This window comes from Triturus cristatus, chromosome 2_1 (genome assembly GCF_964204655.1).
Source record: "Triturus cristatus chromosome 2_1, aTriCri1.1, whole genome shotgun sequence".
Classification (NCBI taxonomy): Eukaryota; Metazoa; Chordata; class Amphibia; order Caudata; family Salamandridae; genus Triturus; species Triturus cristatus.
In genome coordinates, this window is record NC_140581.1 from 517,029,361 (window position 1) to 517,051,578 (window position 22,218).

Genomic DNA, 22,218 nt, shown 5'->3' on the forward strand with positions numbered 1-22,218 from the left:
CTTGGACCTTGCCCCCCTGGAAAATTTTGTCATCCATTTCAGAGACTAGGGAGCCGATTTATAATTTGATAGACAGAGGTTTGGCAGTCAGGGCGACAGAGTAAATTACTCCATTGCCTTGACTGCACCACTGCCCGCCAAATTAGTAAATGACCGCCAAATTGGCAGTCATTTTTTTAAAGCACTGCCAGTTCCTATCAATGCTTTTTTGAGTTTGAGGCTTAGCTCCATCAAGCAGGACAATGCTGTACAGCAAACTCTTTTCTTTTTTATATTCAAAAACAAAATCCCAAAATAGGATTTTCTTTTTGAAAATAAGAAAGACAATGCTACCATCGCAATGGGAGTCCTGTCCCAAGGCGAGAGGAGCATTTTGTTGTTTTCACTGCCCCTTACTGCAAGGGTTTTCCTGGCAGTGACAATCAATAAAAACTGACCTCTAACTCCACCAATCAAAGGGGCCAATTCACAGAACTAATCTAAAGACAAAATCCTAAACTTACTACTTTTGGTATTCACAGAAGGCATTTAGTCGCAGTAAAGTTAGGATTTTGTCTTAAGTTTGACTTAAGACAGACTTAAGACAGACTTAAGACAAACTTAAGACAAACTTAGGACAGACTTAAGGTTGGCTTAAGACAGACAAACTTAGGACAGACTTAAGACAGACTTAAGACAGACTTAAGACACAATCCTAACTTTACTACTACTAAATGCCTTCTGTGAATACCAAAAGTAGTAAGTTAACGATTTTGTCTCAGATTACTTCTGTGAATCAGGCCCTAAATCATGTGGGCAGAATTAGAGGTCAACCTTCGACGACCCTTACTCTGTCGGGTTGTCGAAGGGGCTTAATCACGGCAGAGACAGAGTAGGACCATAATATTGGCGGTATGCATGCTCTGTTGCATCGAAGTATCCAAATCCTCCAAGATATAAATCAGGCCCTAAATCTTTAACCCCTTGTGTGCTTTGGACGGCCCCTGGCCGTCCGACGTCATGGTGGGCGTGTGCGTAGGACGGCTGGGGGCCGTCCAAACTCTGCCCACTCAATAAAACGCCTGCACAGCGCGAAAATTCGCGCTTCGCGGAACGGGTTAAGTAAAAGCTTTGACTGGAAAGATGGTCTGAAATCACGCCTAGGTCTTGATCAATTGTAATCTGTTGTTTTTAACGGTGCTTTACTTTTATAGGCGCTCTGTGCCTTAAAACTTTAGAAAGTCATGTCTCCAGTTCCTCTTAACCTATTTTAATGCTCTTGGTGTCCTATTAGCATCATTTTTTCTATTTTTCTAAATTGGTTTGGAAATGTTATTGTTTTGTAATTTTTACCTTAAAATCGTTGACACTCCTTGAACTTAACATGCACTTCTCTGTGGAGTTCCAGAAGTTTGTTTCATAGCTACCAGGGAGTGAGAAGAGATTCTCTCAAAATTGTGTTGTGACCTACCCAGATTGTGTTTATTAAATTGCTAGGGGTCGTCCTCCTCCCCAATTAATTACCCAATTTCTGAAAAAGACACATTATGTAAAGAAAGTAATCATTTGTTTTTTTCATTGGAGAAGCTTGTTTTTAATGTTTTAGGCAGGACTCACTTAAGAGCCTGTCTTTAACATGACCGCCATATTGTGTTGTCTCTTTCCAGATTAGGACAGCTTATCTCCATGATGGCTGCACTGAGAACAATGGAAAAGAACCACAGTTACACCCAGGGTCTGGCCCGGGGAGGGAACTAGAGGCGTTAGGGCACTAGAGAACGGTCAGCCTCCAACCAAAGCTATGAACCACAGAAAGGACCGTCCCTAGTTGTGTCTTAAGAGATGCCCAATTTAGTGGGGGCAAATCACAAAAATTGACGGACTGGCATCACACACCACCAGGTGTCATGCTTCATCATCTGCCAGTCCTCGCCCTCTAAAAACCGCGTTTGATAGAGGGCGGGCATACACCTGAAGACAGGGATGCACTTCTAGACTAAGTGGGGGCCCAAACAAAAAAAGGAGTGAGTGAATTTAAAAACCATCATAGTATACCTGAACAATTTTTATTCTATGGGGTTACTATGCGGGATTAAAATATATAAGTGCGGTGAGTGGGGACCTTATCATCCCGTCGCCGCTGTGAATCAGTGATTGTTAATAGGGGGTCAACATGTTTCTGCCTGTATTGTCCACTTGGGTACGTGGCATTCGTCAGGACCTTAAATATTGGGCTCCAATCTTACCACTGGGGGCGTAGGCCTATAGCCAGCTGCCACCTGTTTAGAGAAACCTGTAAGAGAGAGGGGGTGAGACAAACATAAAATACTCGAAATGGTTGTCATTCGGTAGACCTTGATGTGTCACAGTCACGCTCCATACTTACTGCTCTCTCCTAAAGTGAAAAGGTGAAAAATGTATATGAGTGTCAGGCATCTGTGTTCACTCTGACATTCATGTGAAACAAATATAGAAGTCTTACCCTATTGGAAAAACCTATTTGCCCCATGGGAGGGGTAGGGGGGAAATCCTTGTGGCCACATTCTGGTGGGAGACGATAAAGGATGAAGACAAAAGGGTTAAAAACCAGACTGGTTAGGAAGGTATATCAAAGATACTGAATTAGTTAGCAGAAAAAACCGTCATATACATTTTTCACCTTTTCACTTTAGGAGAGAGCAGTAAGTATGGAGCGTGACTGTGACACATCAAGGTCTACCTGAATGACAACCATAAGATTGGAGCCCAATATTTAAGGTCCTGACGAATGCCACGTACCCAAGTGGACAATACAGGCAGAAACATGTTGACCCCCTATTAACAATCACTGATTCACAGCGGCGACGGGATGATAAGGTCCCCACTCACCGCACTTATATATTTTAATCCCACATAGTAACCCCATAGAATAAAAATTGTTCAGGTATACTATGATGGTTTGCACTGAGAACAATAACAAAAGCTACAGTCTTGCATGACCTTGGAGGCAGCAATCGTAGAGTCAGGCAGCCTTTTTCGTCAATTGCTACAGAAGCGATTGCGCCGCAAGCTACTGATCATTCCGTCCACTAGTTTCCTGCAACAGGAGGGCTACAGCAAGGTTATTGCATCTCTCCACCATACAGTCCTTTGGGTTTCTATGGCTGTTGTTCACCGTCATCTCCGAGGTGGGCGTGCATTCTAAATGCTCGACTAAGCCAAGTTAAAGGAAGGACAATGTTGGTTAATAGCCTACCAGGGTCTGTCAGAAATGAAGACCACCTTGGAACATGGCTGAAAAGAATGAGCTGTTCAAGGAGATTGTTGTAACTGAAAAAAATCAAATGCAGTTTAGCTTCTAAAAACAAATGCTTACAAATAATTATGCTCTACTAGCTATATTAATGGCTGGAATTTATGCAAAATCTTTTATTACAAAAACAATAAATAACTTTTCTCCTGTATTTCAATTGATCATATTTTTCAACTGTTTGATATATATATATATATATATATATATATATATATATATATATATATATATATATATATATATATATATATATATATATATATATATATATATATATATATATATATATATATATATATATATATATATATCGGTGATGACCAAAATCCAGAAGAGACAGGATATAGTAGTAAGGCAGGCTGACAAAGGGGGCAACCTTGTACTATGGTCATTGGATGCTTACAATCTTGAGGCCAATATGCAATTGAGAGACAAGTCTTGTTATGCATTGGTGCCACAAAGTAATCTGGTTGAAGTAAAAATGAAGTATGAAAAAGACCTAGCCAGATGGAGAGTGATTGGGTTGATAAACCAATCAGAGTACTCCTTTTTGAAGGTAGATAAACCAGTTGTACCGATCCTATACTTGATACCCAAGATTCATAAGCAGAGGGAAAGACCGCCAGGGAGACCGATAATTTCCGCTATAGGGAGTCTCTTTGAACCTACATCAAGGTATTTAGACTCATTCCTACAAAAGCATGTGAGAGACCTACCGGCTTACATACAGGACTCCAGGGACTTTCTGATCAAATTGGAAGATGTGCAATGGCAGGATTCCTATATACTCATTACATTAGATGTCGTGAGCCTCTACACGAGCATTGCTCATGATGATGGGTTAAGAGCAATGAGACACTTCCTCAATTCGAGACCAATCAACCTCTACCAGCATACCAATATGTTGCTGGAGATGTGTAGATTGTGTCTCAACAACAATCATTTTCTATTCGGAGGAGACACCTTCAAACAGTTGAAGGGCACGGCTATGGGCACCTGTTTCGCCCCCAGCTATGCTAATTTGCATATGGGCTGGTGGGAGGAACAGGTGCTCAAAGTTGAATACAGTAATGAATGGAGGGACCACATTGTCAAGTGGATCCGATTCATTGATGATTTATTCATCATATGGAACGGATCCAGAGAATCAGCCCAACATTTCATTGATCGGATCAATGTAAACAACCTAAATCTAAAATTCACAGAACAAATAAGCACAGAGAGTGTGACTTATCTCGATTTGGAAGTATATATCGCACAACAATCAATCCAAACATGCACGTATAGGAAAACTACCGCCGGCAATTCAATCTTGCACGCGGCTAGTTTCCATCCAACCAAACTAAAGATGAGTATCCCATATGCGGAGAACCTGAGAATGAAACGTAATTGCAGTGAAGTGAATGCCCTGAGTAAAGCGCAGGGGGCACTCACGCACAGGTTCTTACAAAGAGGGTACAGCTTGGAAACTTTAAATCAAGCAAAAGCTAAAGTAGATGGTTTGGATAGAGTTGCGTTATTAAAACCTGACAAAAAGAAAATCGAAGAAAAAAAGAAACACACCCAGAGTGAAATCCGCATGATAACAGGTTTCAGTGCATACCAGACTCAAGTGAGAGATAGTCTGAGTAAACACTGGTACCTGGTCAAACAGGATCCGATCTTACAGGGGACAGTATCCAGAAGGCCCTTAATGACATTTAATCGGGCCCAGTCTATGAGAGATGATTTATTCAAGACTAATGTGGAGGCTAAAAAACGAGGTGGGTGGCTGAAAGTAAGTCCAGGCTTTTACAAATGCTTCAAGTGTAAAGCCTGTAAACACGGAAAGAACACACAACAGGTAGCCTCACCTCTTCTAAACAGCCCCTGGAAACTGAGGAAACCCTTAAACTGTAAGAGTGAGTTTGTTGTTTACATCCTTAAATGTTCTTGCCCTAAGATGTATGTGGGAAGTACCATTCACATGGTTCATGTACGTATCCTACAACATCTTAGGGCAATTGGAAATAATGACAAAAATTATGTGGTAGCACGTCATATGAATGAATTCCATAAAGGTAACACCAGTGAACTGGTGTACTTTGCTATTGATCAGATCCCCTTGGACCAAAGAGGAGGAGACAGGGAAAGAAAATTACGGAAATTGGAGTCTAAATACATATTGATGTTTAACACGAAAAGCCCAAATGGTTTGAATGTTGAAGAAGATCTCCATGTGCATCTGATTTAGTAGTATCCATTAAGAGAGAATGTAGTTCCTCTTTTTTAGTCTAAATTTTAAAGATTTTAAAACTGTCACAGGTTCACAGACGAATAGATCAATTCCTTTAAACATGTTATTTAAAAACTAGCGGGTGGCATAAGGATGAATTTCTCTATATATAGCAAAGATAAGAAAGGTCATACCCAACAAATGATTCATAGACTGTTTTAAGGTAGAGTACTGTAATGCATTTGCACTTTATTATAATTGCACTTTACTGGAATTGCGTTTTTGCACACAGTAGGCATTAGCACTTTACTTGAGACCAATATGCACTAGTATTTTTTAACCAATTTTAATATTTATATTATTTATTGTTAAAGGAAACAGTTTATTGAGATTAAGGGTATGTACCATGAAGGAATCATCCTATATCATTTCTTTCTGATTCTTGTTCTCAATAAGGTCTGAACATTGGATTGACAGAAAATAGTCACCACGCTGTACTCAATCAATACAACAATTGATGATCAACTGATGATAATCATGGGGCACTGGCCCAGGAATCTTGTATGAAGTTTTGAAAATTACCACTGTTCTCTTTTAATATATGATTGTAAATATATTAGTGTGTAATGTTATACAAATTGGTTAAAGGCTTTTAGGCTCAAGAATCACCTACTCTCGGTATCCTATATGAGATTAATTAGTTTTTCTTAATATAATTGTAATGATTGTATAGTATGGTTTTAAAATCCTTAAATGAAAAAGAATTTTGGGATTTTTTATATATTAAGAGAGGAAGGATTGTTGCACTATGCCATGATTACCTACACTATGTTAAGAAGCATTGTGTGAAAAGCCTTAACATTACGAGAAAAATAACGTGAGTCTGTTTTCAGTGGTTATTTTTAAAGAGGTCATGTGACCCTGTGATGTGTATTTAAATGAAAGTGTTTCGTAATGTTGATTTGTGTGAGCAAGGCAGTTGTGCCGAAACGCGTTGCTATAAAAGAATAAACCCTAGCCGGATGGCTAAGTACATCTCCTGTGTCGGTGTCCGATTTTAAGAAGATCGGGTTTTGGTTTTGATATATATATATATATATATATATATATATATATATATATATATTCACTGAAAAAACCATAGGTTTCACACACGTTATAGTTAGGAATTAGCATTTAAAAAACCTTAGAAATTCAGTGAAAAAACCATAGGTTTCACACATGTTATAGTTAGCTGGACATTTTACTCGTAAAAAACCAATGAAATTGCCCCGTTATAGTTAGTTCAGCTAACTATAACTCGCGCGCCCGCAATGCACTGCTGATGACGTCACATATTACATCACTCATGACATGGTCAGTGACATCACTCATGACATCACTGATGACATCTCAAATGACATCACTGATGACATCACTGATGACATCATCCAGTGAATGTGTGTTTTTCTGAAAATTAAATATGTTTTATATATGTATATCTCATGGTCGATGGAAGAATAAATGGGTATATAAGTGTCTAAATGGATGATTTGTTTTTGAAAAAATGTATTGTGTAACTGACTGATTAAGTGTATCATAGTGAATACATGGCTTAGTGAGTAATGTTTAAATATGTAAATATCTGTATCAGTCTCTCATTTTGTGTATAAGTGGCTGCATGGGTTGGTGAGTAGCTACATGGGTGCCTATTTAGGTTATTAGTTGTTTTTTTGAGTATCAGTCTGAGTGTCTGCATGGTTCGGTGGGGGGTATTACGTAGTGCATCGGTGCATGAATGAGTGACTCACTGTTTGTATGTGTTGAACACAGCATGTGTGCAGGACTGTATGGGTGGATGAGTGTGTGTATGGGTGTGTTAGTGAGTGAATGACTGTCTCAATAGTGTCTTCAGGAGTAACTACATACGTTTTAAACTAGTATATGTGACTATTGGTGTATATATGTGAGTATATGTGAAAGTGAGAGATTGAAAGAGTTCCTGTATGAATAAGTATGTGTTTCTATAAGTGATTGTTTAAAAGACTAAGTATGTGTAAGTTTCCGTAGAAGTAAGTGTGGTGGTGTGTGTATAACTGTATATGCAAGTAAATGTATGTTTGATTCTTTATTAGCATGAGTGACTATGTGTGTGAGTAACTCTATGGATGAGTGGCATTGTGTAACAGGATGTATAGATGTATGAGTACATATGATGAGTGAGTACATGTATGAGTGACTGTATAGGACTGTTGGTGAATGAGTGGATGTGTATGTGGATCTTAGAATTACTGAAGAGGTTGTTGTAACTGGTATTGGTATGTCCATTGTTTTGAAATTTTTAGTCTCTATTTTTGAATGTGTGTATCAAAGCTTATATTAAGGTGAGAGGAGGTCTGCCACTCTATCACAAGGATGATGTCATCAGTGATGTCATCAGTGATGTCATTTGAGATGTCATCAGTGATGTCATGAGTGATGTCACTGACCATGTCATGAGTGATGTAATATGTGACGTCATCAGCAGTGCATTGCGGGCGCGCGAGTTATAGTTAGCTGAACTAACTATAACGGGGCAATTTCATTGGTTTTTTACGAGTAAAATGTCCAGCTAACTATAACATGTGTGAAACCTATGGTTTTTTCACTGAATTTCTAAGGTTTTTTAAATGCTAATTCCTAACTATAACGTGTGTGAAACCTATGGTTTTTTCAGTGAATTTCTAAGGTTTTTTAAATGCTAATTCCTAACTATAACGTGTGTGAAACCCATGGTTTTTTCATTGAATTTGCAAGGTTTTTTAAATGCTAATTCCTAACTATAACGTGTGTGAAACCCATGGTTTTTTCAGTGAATTTGCAAGGTTTTTTAAATGCTATTTTTTTTTTATATTCTTCATTTTTTTCAAACATATTTTTATTTTAATTTTCTTATCTTTTATAAAGACTATGCTTTAATTTTTAAAATCCTTAAATATTTTTTTTATATATATTTTTTAAAATAAACATGTAAAATTTATTTCCAGATTTTTTTTTTTTTTTTTTTATAGTACGCGTACCGTAAGCTCACGGTAAGCGTACGGTTTACGCAACGTCCGTAATCTATCTACGCTGCTTGCGTATAGTTACGCACTTTGCATAGCCGCGCGTACTGCGCGTGGGACGCGTGCGCGCTTACGCAACACGCGCACGTTACGCGGAAGTGCCGGGAAATGACTGTTATGCGCATGTGCGCAAGCGCGTGTCTTTTTTACGCGCACGCGTACTTTTTGCCGTAAGCGCACCGTAAGCGTACCGTAAGCGTACGGTAGGTCATGTGATCTTGAAACACAACTTTTGATTGGTTGAAACTACTTTCAGTTCTAGAACTTTCCTACACCACACCCATTCCCCTCATTTCTGCTTGTGATCCCTTGGGAGAAGGAGCTGGTTTGTCTTTGGGATACGATGGCAGAACAGCAGAGCTCTTCTGAGAGTGAGGCTAGCACCAGCAGCACTGTCTTGAGGCAGAGAGCGAGGAAAGTAAAACCTTCTTATGTTTGGGATTATTTTACTTTTCCAGAAGGCCAGCAAAAGGTGAATGCACCCTTAGTTACTTGCAAGCTGTGTCAGCGTGTACTTTCTAGAGGTAATCCTGACAGGAAGTATTCCTTTGGGAATCACACCATGATGAGGCACCTCAAGGATGTACACAAAAGGACACATGCTCAACTTTTTGGAGGTAACTCTTCAGAAAGACGAGCCAGTACATCCACAGCAGCTCAGCCTGGACCATCACCTGCAGAGCTTACTCCTTCTTCTGCAGCTCAGGTGAGCCCTTCATCTGTGGGGGGAGAATCTCCTTTTGCTGGCCCTCTGGAAATGAACCCTCGATTTCGGAAGGTTGATATTCATTGCACATTTTGTAAAGCTCTAATTTGTTATAGGGAGACCAGTGTTTCCCTAGTGAATAACAAAATAGATCAGCACATTTGTAGCTTTGAATGATTTTCCCATGGTTCCTTTCCTCTGTCCCTGCATGAACACAACGGTTCTTTTAAGAGCCAACCTTATCTTTCATCTTTTTTTTACATTTTTTTTAAAAAACTTTTTTTTTTTACCGTACGCGTACGGTAAGCGTACCTTTTTTTTTATTTTTTAAAAAAAACACTAAAAATCATTTTTCACATTACAAGGTCCTTGAAAGACTACAATTATTACTATTGACTTACCATACTCACTGAAAAAAATATTTATTCATTTGTTTTTTTAAAAAATAGTTTTTAAAATGGTTGTAGTTTACGAAAATTTTCTATATCGATCTGAAAAAAAAGAAAAAAGTATTAATATTTTTAAAACATTTTATAATACAGTACACATATTTACATTTTTTCCCAAAAAATATTTTTGCCTTATTTTTGCTGTTTTCAGAATATATTGCATTTCACTATAAATTGTGAAAGCAATTGCATTCATCATTTTACAGCGGGCAAAAAAAAATAACAATCTCAAAGATTGTATTAAAAAAGCCCAGAATCTCTTCTCACTTAAACTTATCATTACAGAAATGCATATTATTCTTAAAAAATGTCATCTAAAAACAATACTTTTTTCTTTAAAATACCGTCTGATATTTTTGTTTCAGAAGTACATTCACAATAATATATCTCAAATAACTCCAAAATACATCTGATTTTATTTCCTTTAGGCCAAATAGTATTTTTTATTCTTTCCCTGGAATAAATTTCCAAGGGAAAACCATTAAAATTCTAAAGTTTAATCTGTCCAGATCTCACCGATTCTCTGTAACATTTTGGTTCACGAAAATTTTTCGAATAATTTATTTAGTCCACAATAGAATTGCTTACTTTTCCACATGGCCAAATAGTAATTTTTGAAATTATTTTTGAAAAAATTTCCAGTGGCAGTCCAATAACATTCCAAAATTTAAAATGTGCAGAAGTTACCGATAATCTCTAAATTATTGGTTTTTCAAAATTGCATTAAAAATTTAAAAAGTCCACATTACAATTGGTTATCTTTCCTTTAGGCCAAATGATAATTTTAAAAATCTTTTTTCTACAAAATTGCAATGGTAATCCTGTAAAATGGTAAAATTATTTTGTCCAGATCTTGCCAAGTCTCTCTAAAATTTAGGTTTCAGGAAGATTAGATAGGAATTTGCTAAATCAAAAGGCAAACGTTGTTTGAAAATCAATTGGGAATCATTACACAGTGTCCATCCTTTTTCACATTTTAGATAAACTGTGTAATGTCCAGAAGTAACAGTAGGTCCATCATGGAAAATTATTGCAACAGTTACAAAAGTTTTTCCTGAAATTGATAATTGCTGTCCTGTAAACTTCTTTATTAAAGTATCCAATTTTGATCCATCAGCTCTACATCGTTGCATCATTAAAATTACATACTGTCCGTATTCCCTTAAAATTAATGTTGATAACATGTCAGAATTACACTCACCACATTTCATGCTATGATTAGCATCTTTAACTAAGTTTGCAAAAGTGACTGTTTTACTCTCTGGCAATGTCAAATAAATAAACCTTTCATTATCAACAATAGAACCACTTATATTATAACAATTATCACAACTATGTTCCCATTTATAAGAGAGACCAAAAAAAATGTCAATGGGAACTCCTTCTTCTTCCACTACCTGAAGAAAATACATCAAAAATTCGTGAGCATCTTGCTGTTCATTTTGAGAAAACTGTGTTCGTCCTGAACATACATCTAAAAGTTTTCTAATATCAGTAGCACTTTCTATTTGAGTTTTATCTTTACTCAGCTTTTGAAAAAGGAGACTGAGCTCTGAACAGAATCTTTTTCCCTGATTTATTATTATCTGCTCTTGCAAACTTTCCAGATAAAAAGCAACATTCAGCACTACATTTGCGTAGCAGTTGACACCAGAGCTATTTTCAAAATGACATCCTACAACCTGTTCTTCATTTTCCTTATTCTTTTTGCTTGCAATTACATCACTCCTCTTTTTTTTCCTCTTCTCTACATCTTCATTACAGATATTCTCATTTCTCCTTTTACGAGAAACTACACGTTTCTCCAACACAGGATACTGACCTAAATGAGGAGCATAGCTTCTTCTTAATCTATTATACTCCTTTACACAGTTTGTATCAGCACTAACTTTTGAGTCATCGAAGTCTATCATGAATAAACCTGATAATGTTTTGACTCGTGACAAAGCAACATATGCCATACCTTCTTTGAACACACTAGATCCAATGTTCACAAATGCACAATCTACAGTCAATCCTTGAGACTTGTGAATAGTTACAGCATATGCTAGAGAAAACGGAAACTGCTTCCTACGTACATATAAGTCTTTCACAAGCATGAAACGAACTGAACAACGACAAATGTCTTTAACTTCCTCTATCTGATCAAATTTTATTTTTAACCATTCAATTCCATCTTTTTTCTGATAATTAATAAAACCCACAACTCTTCCCATCGCTCCATTTACTAAGCCTTTTTCAACATCCAAATTTCTCCTTAAAAACACTCTACAGTTCATGCAAACATATAGATTTTTTTCTAATCCTGCTGTTTTGGAGATGTTCTTCTCTAGTGAGTCCAATTTATTTTTCAGTTTGCCTGTTACTGTGACAGTAATTCTTCCATCCTCAATTTTGTCCACTGCTTCCAATTTCATGATCTCTTCCTTTTCCAATTTCAAAAGCTCCTCATTGAATATTGAGCATTCACGTAGAGTTGGCATTAAGCAGATGACACTTTTGTTTTCTGCAATGTTCTTGTATATCTTCTCTGCAACTATTTCTTCCTTTGGAAATAAATTATGTAGCAGCCGAGTCTGTAATGCTTTTTTGCCAGCTTCTGTGAGTAGTCCAATCCTGATATCTTTCAGAATACTTCCATATTCTTCATCGTTTGCTTGCCTCATATTAGTTGTAAGTTCCTTGTACTCAAAGAAGGACCAAATATTTGTATTACCGATGCTTCCCAATGACTTCTTCGTGTCTTCATGTGTCACAGTATTAAACACTGGTTGTCCTTTAACCGGAGTAAGTTGCAAAAGATCCCCAAAAACGATGACGTGTTTTCCACCAAATAACACGTCATAGTCTGTCTTCAAAATTTGCTGCATTCTTAAATGCACAAAGGCAAGCATTAAGTTTGATACCATGCTCACCTCATCAATAATGAGAACTTGCATCTTCTTCAATACTCTTGAAACTTCCAAGCATGCTTCTCCAGTTAGCTTGTTGAATTGTATTTTGTTCTCATGCTCCACTGGTAACATTAGCAAACGATGTAAGGTGATTCCTTTTATGTTATATGCTGCTAACCCAGTTGGAGCAGTAACCACACAAGACAAAGTAGAATCTGTTTTTTGCTTTAGGTAGCTTCTGATGACTTTAATTAGGAAACTTTTTCCAGTGCCAGCTTGTCCGCTTACATACATCCTGATTGGATGAAATGATGTGCATGAGCACTCTTTTTTTTCATGTAGAAATCCGTGTTCAATTTTGTTTTTGATCTCTTCATAAATTTGTTGCTGCTCTTGATTCAGTTGTCTTTCCAAATTTTCTAAGTCTATAAATTCTTCTTGAGCTTGATTCATAGCCGTTTCCACTTCATTCATGGCTATTGATGCTTCATTTTCAACGATTGGTTGTCCTAGGGGATCTTGACTGTATGTTCCTGAACTTTGGCTGTCCTGAGAACTGTCTCTAGCAATTTCTGCTGCAATTGTAGTTTCCTGTTCAATTTCTTCATTTAACATTTGCAGATAAGTTGAGAATGTACTGCATTGTATGCTGTCTTTGCAAGCATTAAAAGAATCTTCATAGCTCTGGAATTCTCCCAGTAGTTCATCCTCTGAACGCCATGGTTTAAACAACTGTAAAAGAGCCAAGTAGTAAAATTCTTTCTTGTCGGTAGTGTCGCAACTCAGCTTCCGGTGATTTATCAAACTTCCTTTGGTTTGCTTCACCAAACATCCTTCTTCACCAACGACTTTATATTTTCCATTATTGATGTCTTCTGCAGCTTTCCGTGAATAAATGTAGTTCTGCAGCACTTCATAGAGACACATGTTCTCCAGATGATGACTTCTCTTGGGATAATATGTGTCCAACATGTTTGTTTTCAATATATCTGTACTTTCAGGTTCGAACTGTGCCAAATATTCAATTTCTCCAACAGATTTCAGTACCCGATTTCTCATTGCTGCAAGGCCTAAACTTGCCCAAATTATTCTTCTTGACTTCGAGTAGAGACTTGCAGAAGATAATCTATCTGAACATTCGTAGGATCCAATTTCTCGATGCGATAACATCTTCAAACTGAAACTGTACAGCTTCTTACTGACAGTCTTCTCGTGAGAAATCTCTTCCCACATTTCCTTCAATTCTGTTTTTTCTGATTTCGTAATGTAAGACGTTACATATCGAGCAACAGCAATGGAATTGTCAGCAACATACTGTATATCCATGTTAGCGTTCCACATGGATAAAATGACTGGGTTGTAGTCATTTATATTTTTTGATTCTTCTTTTCTTTTAAGGTTGTAGGTATTCTTAGGTGATTTTCTTGTGATAGTATGTCTCACAGCTGACATAAAACTGTTGACTCTTCCATTTGTAAGAACAGGTCTAGGAAATCCAAATCGACATTTAGTGTAGTATTTTTCTTTGCTCTTGTATTTCCGTCGACAGTATTTTCCACACCGATGACTTTGGAAACGTAGAACTTGCTCCTTTAACTTGTACTCTTCTGTGCTTTTAGGTATAGCACATGTTGCATATTCTTCAATGTAAGATAACACTGCTTCATCAGTATCTGTTCCAAACTTTGGGGCATCCTTGATCCACAGCAGCATATGAATATGAGGAGCACCTCTTGCCTGGTACTCTTTTCTCCAAAAGAAATCCACTACTTCTCCAAGGGGTGGATTTTTTTTATTGCAGATGAAGGACATCATAGCCTCAAATCTATGATTGAAATATCTGCAAACATTAACCGGATCCAATGAGCACAGTTCTCCTGCTGTCTTGTATTCGATGTTTTCAATGTTTGAATTGGCCTCTCGTAGAAAATCCAGTAAATCATCCCAAGCGTACTCGGCGCAGCTTAGGGTAAGGAACCATGTTGGTGTTCCTAAATTGCGTAACATGCATTTTAGTTCACCATGGCGTCGGTACCAATATTCATTTGTCCCACGCTGACAAGCCATCAGATTGATCAGTTGTGTTTCCAAATGATCATCTCGGTGCTGCACTTTCTCCATAAAATCCTTAGCAGACACATTTTGTAAATGTACTCCACTTTTTAAAATGTGATTTACTGCATAAGACAGTGCAGACAAGTCGCTTTCAAATAAAAGATGGAACAAATAAGGGATACTTTGTCGAAATCTGGGATCTTCAGCATATAGTCTTGTAGTCCGATACTCAGAAGCTGGAATCTGTTCCGGACGTTCATCGTATCGTCCTCCTTTTCCTTTAGGAAACAGCTGGGGAAAACATCGAGCTTCCAAGCTCTCCTCCCATACACTCACGGGATTTCCTTTTGCTTTCTTCATCTGAAAGAGATCAATATTGTCTCCCATAACTTCTTTCGAATGGAGAGGATGTATGCTAAAATGTTCATAAATTTCTTCTTCCTTTGACTTGTCCACTTTTTCAATTTGTCCACTTGGTGTTTCTGTATCTCCTTGTAAATCTTCTTCTTCTTCTTCTTCTACTATATAAATTGATTCATACCATTTGTTATTTTTTTTCAAATACAAATTTGCTCTTTGTACTTTCCGCACATCTACCAGCTCCTGCCAAATCTTCTTATTCTTTGTAGGTACACCATTAACCAGAATAATTAATGGTTCAGTTTCCAAAGTATCCGCATCAATAGTTTCCATATTTTTTTTCAAATCCAAGGGCAAATACACCACTCTACCTTTTAAACCTCTCACTAAATCTGAAGGAGGTAATTTACCAGTTTTGGGCTCCATACGTACTATGGTCTGGAACGGATGAACACATTGAATGAGTATAGACTCATATGTATTTAATTCAGAAAGTTCAGCAGGAATAGCATCCAATTCTAAATTATTATGTACAGCTCTGGTCGGCATTCTATTTTCCTCTAACTTGTTGTAGCAGTATTTACAAATACGCTGATCTTCACCCAATTCAAAACAATTTTCAAGAAATATATATGTTGCAAAATCCATCCACTTATAATTATCTTCATTTTCACTCTTTCTGTAGAGATCAACATTCCTAGTTTGTTTTCTATAATGAGTTCTGCGGCAACAAATACAAGTAACATTTGGTCTTTCATTAGAGACTATTGCAAATTTTGTTATGTGATCATTAAATGTCTTACTTACACAAGGTTCTACATTCTCTTCCACTTCTGCCTCATTTACTGTGTCCTTCTCTGCACTGTTTTGTTCAGGACCAAAGTAACAAAACTGAATTTCATCAACAACCTTCTCTACATCTGATACCGTTCCTCGGAACAGAGCCCTATTCAATTCATTTAACTTTATTGCTGGACTTTTGGCAAAATACAACCGTCTCACAAACTTTCTCATTTCAGTATGATGAACAGCCAGCATCCTAAAATGATGGAAAACACTATTGCACACTTTTCTAGATAGACAAGCAAGAGAATGACCCTGCAAACCAGTATTCTCTCTCACTCTGCATGGATCCAGACTTTGAAGCACCTTAATCTTTTGTTTTACACTTTTTTTACTATATTCTCTTAGAAACTCTCGAAATCTGTCAATAGATTCCTGACGCACAGTGCAAATACTACTACAATTCCAAGTGTACACTGGGGCTTTAGGACGTCTCCCCATTGCCTCATCTGCCATCACTTGTACCTCATCTCTTGGAACCATTATCTCCTTCTCCATTATGCAACCATTTTTTACTTCGTATGAACGACCTCTGGTGTCAACTGCATGCAGCAAACTATTACTTTGAAAATAGCTCTCTTCATTAAAAAAAGGTTCACTACTTGAGCTATGCATCCACTTTCCTAAAAACACTTTACAAAAATTTGTTCTGTTCACTACTCTTTTGCTTTTGCTTTGTGATTTCAGTACATTAACCATTTTATCTAATGTACGCATCCTATTCAAAATTAATATGAATAGTTTCCTTTTTAATTCTAATGCCTTTGCTGCAATGGCTTCAATTTCTTTTTTTCTCTTATAATATTTAGCCTTTTGCTTATATTTCTTTATATCCTTTATCAAATTGGACATAACTCTTCTCTGAAACATTTTTCTACGTATCTCTTTAAATGCTGTTTTTCTGTTTATGTTAAACTTTTCAATTGCAGAAGGTATATTTGCATTAACTAAATCCTCAATTTTTTGCTGTTCTGTAGGTTTTGTTACATTTTTCCGAGAACAGACATTTTGTACATTTTTGTTTGTTTTCAATATTTTGTTTAGGAATTGTCTTTTTTGCTTACCAGAAGATTTTTTCTTTTTCCCAACATCAGCATCTTCTACTAACTTTGGTCCTCCAGTTGTCCTCAAATATAGTTTTTTTTTTAGCGTTTTTTGAACTCGAGATTTTGTAGGCATCTTAAATTTTGTTCACTGTTCTTCAGCAATACCTGCAAAAAAACTAAAAAAAAAATTCTTTATTGAATTTAAATATATTACTACATTTCTTTTCACAATAGTCACAAAACGAAATTTCTTTGCCAATTTGAATGCACACAAACTCCTCTTTTTTTTTGGGCAAGTGAAAATCTGTATAACAAACTGTCACATTATGAAACCAAGCTGTTTTTTTTTCAGACCACCACCGTGTGTATTCTCTGTGACTGCCTACACTCCAGCAGGGGCAACCAGCCTTAGTGATGCTGAATGTATTTGCATTACAGACTTAAACCTGAAAACCCCACTCGCTTCTAATTACTGTGCATGACTATACATGGCAAGCACATGGGTGTGTGCTAAACCTCTGCTTCTTCCCCCAAAAATTCGCTCCTCTTTTCCATCTACTGCAACTGTGAAATCACCAGAGCAAGACGCAATACATTTCTGCCTATAATTCTTCTATGCACACAGAGTCATGTTTTCACATTAGTGCCAAAACGAAATTTCTTTGCCAATTTGAAAGCACACTTACTGCTCTTTTTTTTTCGGGCCAAGTGAAAATCTCTTTTTACACTTTGAAATCACTTTTACAGACTGACACATTCTGAAACCTTTTTTTTTAAATTTATTTAAATGCACATGTCCAAGCTGTTTTTTTTTCAGACCACCACCGTGTGTATTCTCTGTGACTGCCTACACTCCAGCAGGGGCAACCAGCCTTAGTGATGCTGAATGTATTTGCATTACAGACTTAAACCTGAAAACCCCACTCGCTTCTAATTACTGTGCATGACTATACATGGCAAGCACATGGGTGTGTGCTAAACCTCTGCTTCTTCCCCCAAAAATTCGCTCCTCTTTTCCATCTACTGCAACTGTGAAATCACCAGAGCAAGACGCAATACATTTCTGCCTATAATTCTTCTATGCACACAGAGTCATGTTTTCACATTAGTGCCAAAACGAAATTTCTTTGCCAATTTGAAAGCACACTTACTGCTCTTTTTTTTTCGGGGGCAAGTGTATATCTCTTTTTTCAATTTGAAATCACTTTTACAGACTGACACATTCTGAAACCTTTTTTTTTAATTTATTTAAATGCACATGTCCAAGCAGTTTTTTTTTCAGACCACCACCGTGTGCATTCTCTGTGACTGCCTACACTCCAGCAGGGGCAACCAGCCTTAGTGATGCTGAATGTATTTGCATTACAGACTTAAACCTGAAAACCCCACTCGCTTCTAATTACTGTGCATGACTATACATGGCAAGCACATGGGTGTGTGCTAAACCTCTGCTTCTTCCCCCAAAAATTCGCTCCTCTTTTCCATCTACTGCAACTGTGAAATCACCAGAGCAAGACGCAATACATTTCTGCCTATAATTCTTCTATGCACACAGAGTCATGTTTTCACATTAGTGCCAAAACGAAATTTCTTTGCCAATTTGAAAGCACACTTACTGCTCTTTTTTTTTCGGGGCCAAGTGAAAATCTCTTTTTACACTTTGAAATCACTTTTACAGACTGACACATTCTGAAACCTTTTTTTTTAATTTATTTAAATGCACATGTCCAAGCAGTTTTTTTTTCAGACCACCACCGTGTGCATTCTCTGTGACTGCCTACACTCCAGCAGGGGCAAACAGCCTTAGTGATGCTGAATGTATTTGCATTACAGACTTAAACCTGAAAACCCCACTCGCTTCTAATTACTGTGCATGACTATACATGGCAAGCACATGGGTGTGTGCTAAACCTCTGCTTCTTCCCCCAAAAATTCGCTCCTCTTTTCCATCTACTGCAACTGTGAAATCACCAGAGCAAGACGCAATACATTTCTGCCTATAATTCTTCTATGCACACAGAGTCATGTTTTCACATTAGTCCCAAAACGAAATTTCTTTGCCAATTTGAAAGCACACTTACTGCTCTTTTTTTTTCGGGGGCAAGTGTATATCTCTTTTTTCAATTTGAAATCACTTTTACAGACTGACACATTCTGAAACCTTTTTTTTTAAATTTATTTAAATGCACATGTCCAAGCTGTTTTTTTTTCAGACCACCACCGTGTGTATTCTCTGTGACTGCCTACACTCCAGCAGGGGCAACCAGCCTTAGTGATGCTGAATGTATTTGCATTACAGACTTAAACCTGAAAACCCCACTCGCTTCTAATTACTGTGCATGACTATACATGGCAAGCACATGGGTGTGTGCTAAACCTCTGCTTCTTCCCCCAAAAATTCGCTCCTCTTTTCCATCTACTGCAACTGTGAAATCACCAGAGCAAGACGCAATACATTTCTGCCTATAATTCTTCTATGCACACAGAGTCATGTTTTCACATTAGTGCCAAAACGAAATTTCTTTGCCAATTTGAAAGCACACTTACTGCTCTTTTTTTTTCGGGCCAAGTGAAAATCTCTTTTTACACTTTGAAATCACTTTTACAGACTGACACATTCTGAAACCTTTTTTTTAAATTTATTTAAATGCACATGTCCAAGCTGTTTTTTTTTCAGACCACCACCGTGTGTATTCTCTGTGACTGCCTACACTCCAGCAGGGGCAACCAGCCTTAGTGATGCTGAATGTATTTGCATTACAGACTTAAACCTGAAAACCCCACTCGCTTCTAATTACTGTGCATGACTATACATGGCAAGCACATGGGTGTGTGCTAAACCTCTGCTTCTTCCCCCAAAAATTCGCTCCTCTTTTCCATCTACTGCAACTGTGAAATCACCAGAGCAAGACGCAATACATTTCTGCCTATAATTCTTCTATGCACACAGAGTCATGTTTTCACATTAGTGCCAAAACGAAATTTCTTTGCCAATTTGAAAGCACACTTACTGCTCTTTTTTTTTCGGGCCAAGTGAAAATCTCTTTTTACACTTTGAAATCACTTTTACAGACTGACACATTCTGAAACCTTTTTTTTAAATTTATTTAAATGCACATGTCCAAGCTGTTTTTTTTTCAGACCACCACCGTGTGTATTCTCTGTGACTGCCTACACTCCAGCAGGGGCAACCAGCCTTAGTGATGCTGAATGTATTTGCATTACAGACTTAAACCTGAAAACCCCACTCGCTTCTAATTACTGTGCATGACTATACATGGCAAGCACATGGGTGTGTGCTAAACCTCTGCTTCTTCCCCCAAAAATTCGCTCCACTTTTCCATCTACTGCAACTGTGAAATCACCAGAGCAAGACGCAATACATTTCTGCCTATAATTCTTCTATGCACACAGAGTCATGTTTTCACATTAGTGCCAAAACGAAATTTCTTTGCCAATTTGAAAGCACACTTACTGCTCTTTTTTTTTCGGGCCAAGTGAAAATCTCTTTTTACACTTTGAAATCACTTTTACAGACTGACACATTCTGAAACCTTTTTTTTAAAATTTATTTAAATGCACATGTCCAAGCTGTTTTTTTTTCAGACCACCACCGTGTGTATTCTCTGTGACTGCCTACACTCCAGCAGGGGCAACCAGCCTTAGTGATGCTGAATGTATTTGCATTACAGACTTAAACCTGAAAACCCCACTCGCTTCTAATTACTGTGCATGACTATACATGGCAAGCACATGGGTGTGTGCTAAACCTCTGCTTCTTCCCCCAAAAATTCGCTCCTCTTTTCCATCTACTGCAACTGTGAAATCACCAGAGCAAGACGCAATACATTTCTGCCTATAATTCTTCTATGCACACAGAGTCATGTTTTCACATTAGTGCCAAAACGAAATTTCTTTGCCAATTTGAAAGCACACTTACTGCTCTTTTTTTTTCGGGCCAAGTGAAAATCTCTTTTTACACTTTGAAATCACTTTTACAGACTGACACATTCTGAAACCTTTTTTTTTAAATTTATTTAAATGCACATGTCCAAGCTGTTTTTTTTTCAGACCACCACCGTGTGTATTCTCTGTGACTGCCTACACTCCAGCAGGGGCAACCAGCCTTAGTGATGCTGAATGTATTTGCATTACAGACTTAAACCTGAAAACCCCACTCGCTTCTAATTACTGTGCATGACTATACATGGCAAGCACATGGGTGTGTGCTAAACCTCTGCTTCTTCCCCCAAAAATTCGCTCCTCTTTTCCATCTACTGCAACTGTGAAATCACCAGAGCAAGACGCAATACATTTCTGCCTATAATTCTTCTATGCACACACAGTCATGTTTTCACATTAGTGCCAAAACGAAATTTCTTTGCCAATTTGAAAGCACGCTTACTGCTCTTTTTTTTTCGGGCCAAGTGAAAATCTCTTTTACAGACTGACACATTATGAATCCACCATGTGTAACTACAACAAAAACAATTCCCATTTCTATTATTCATTTCTTAAGTTACCACATACATCCCCTCTCAAACTGTAAACTCACCTTTAAAATTAGTTAGTTGTGAAAGAAATGTGTCACTCAAACAGCAGATTATCAGAGCCAGGATCTCTGTTCTGTACACCTCTCTCCTCTCAGCAGAACCAGATAATGGCAAACTTTCCCTCTATTTTTCCACACATATACATGTAAGTTTCAAATCTCAGTGCTTCCCCCTTTTTTTCAAATGTAATGACACATTTCTATTGGTTGAAAACCAACCCTTTTCCAAAAGTACCCTGCCCCCAACTTGACTTCTGCCTAGTACCCTTCCCCCAACTTGACTTCTGCCTGCTACCATAGCAACAGCTCATGGAACACTGCTGTGTGCAGTTAGGTCAGAAGTTCGACACACAATGTTTCAATTCCACAGAGCAAGAGTGCTTGACTTTTCAAACCTAACTGCAAATCCATAGTACTGTTCTTTGGTTACACATTTTTTTGTACCAATACAAAACATGCTTCTATTAATTTTCACATACAGCCTAGTTTTTTTTCTAGAATGGTATGAAACAGCCAATCAGTTCTTTTTGTTTTGTAAAAAATATGTATGCCTCCATTTCCAAACTGTCTTTCTTTTCATATTGCCATTCTACTGAAAGACACCTCCTGAGTGCATCCAGTTCTCCTTTGAAGATGTTCACAGTGTGGATTGTAGGGCACAGCTATGTCTTCTGGAGTGAAAAGTTTGCAGAGAAAACAGATATGGTGAGAGACCTTGCTTTGCCAAATGTAGACATTAAATGG

The 22,218-nt window shown here is 37.5% G+C and overlaps 1 protein-coding gene across 1 annotated transcript; it reads right to left on the bottom strand.

The window, feature by feature from the left end:
* Positions 1–9,704: 9,704 nt before the first annotated feature.
* LOC146865585 (uncharacterized) lies at positions 9,705–21,587 on the bottom strand. Its single transcript, XM_085640750.1, has 2 exons — positions 21,478–21,587; positions 9,705–17,098 (listed from the first exon to the last, which is right to left on the bottom strand). The coding sequence occupies exon 2, from the start codon at positions 17,053–17,055 to the stop codon at positions 10,591–10,593; it is 6,465 nt and encodes a 2,154-aa protein (XP_085496876.1). The 5' UTR covers positions 17,056–17,098; positions 21,478–21,587; the 3' UTR covers positions 9,705–10,590.
* Positions 21,588–22,218: the final 631 nt, after the last annotated feature.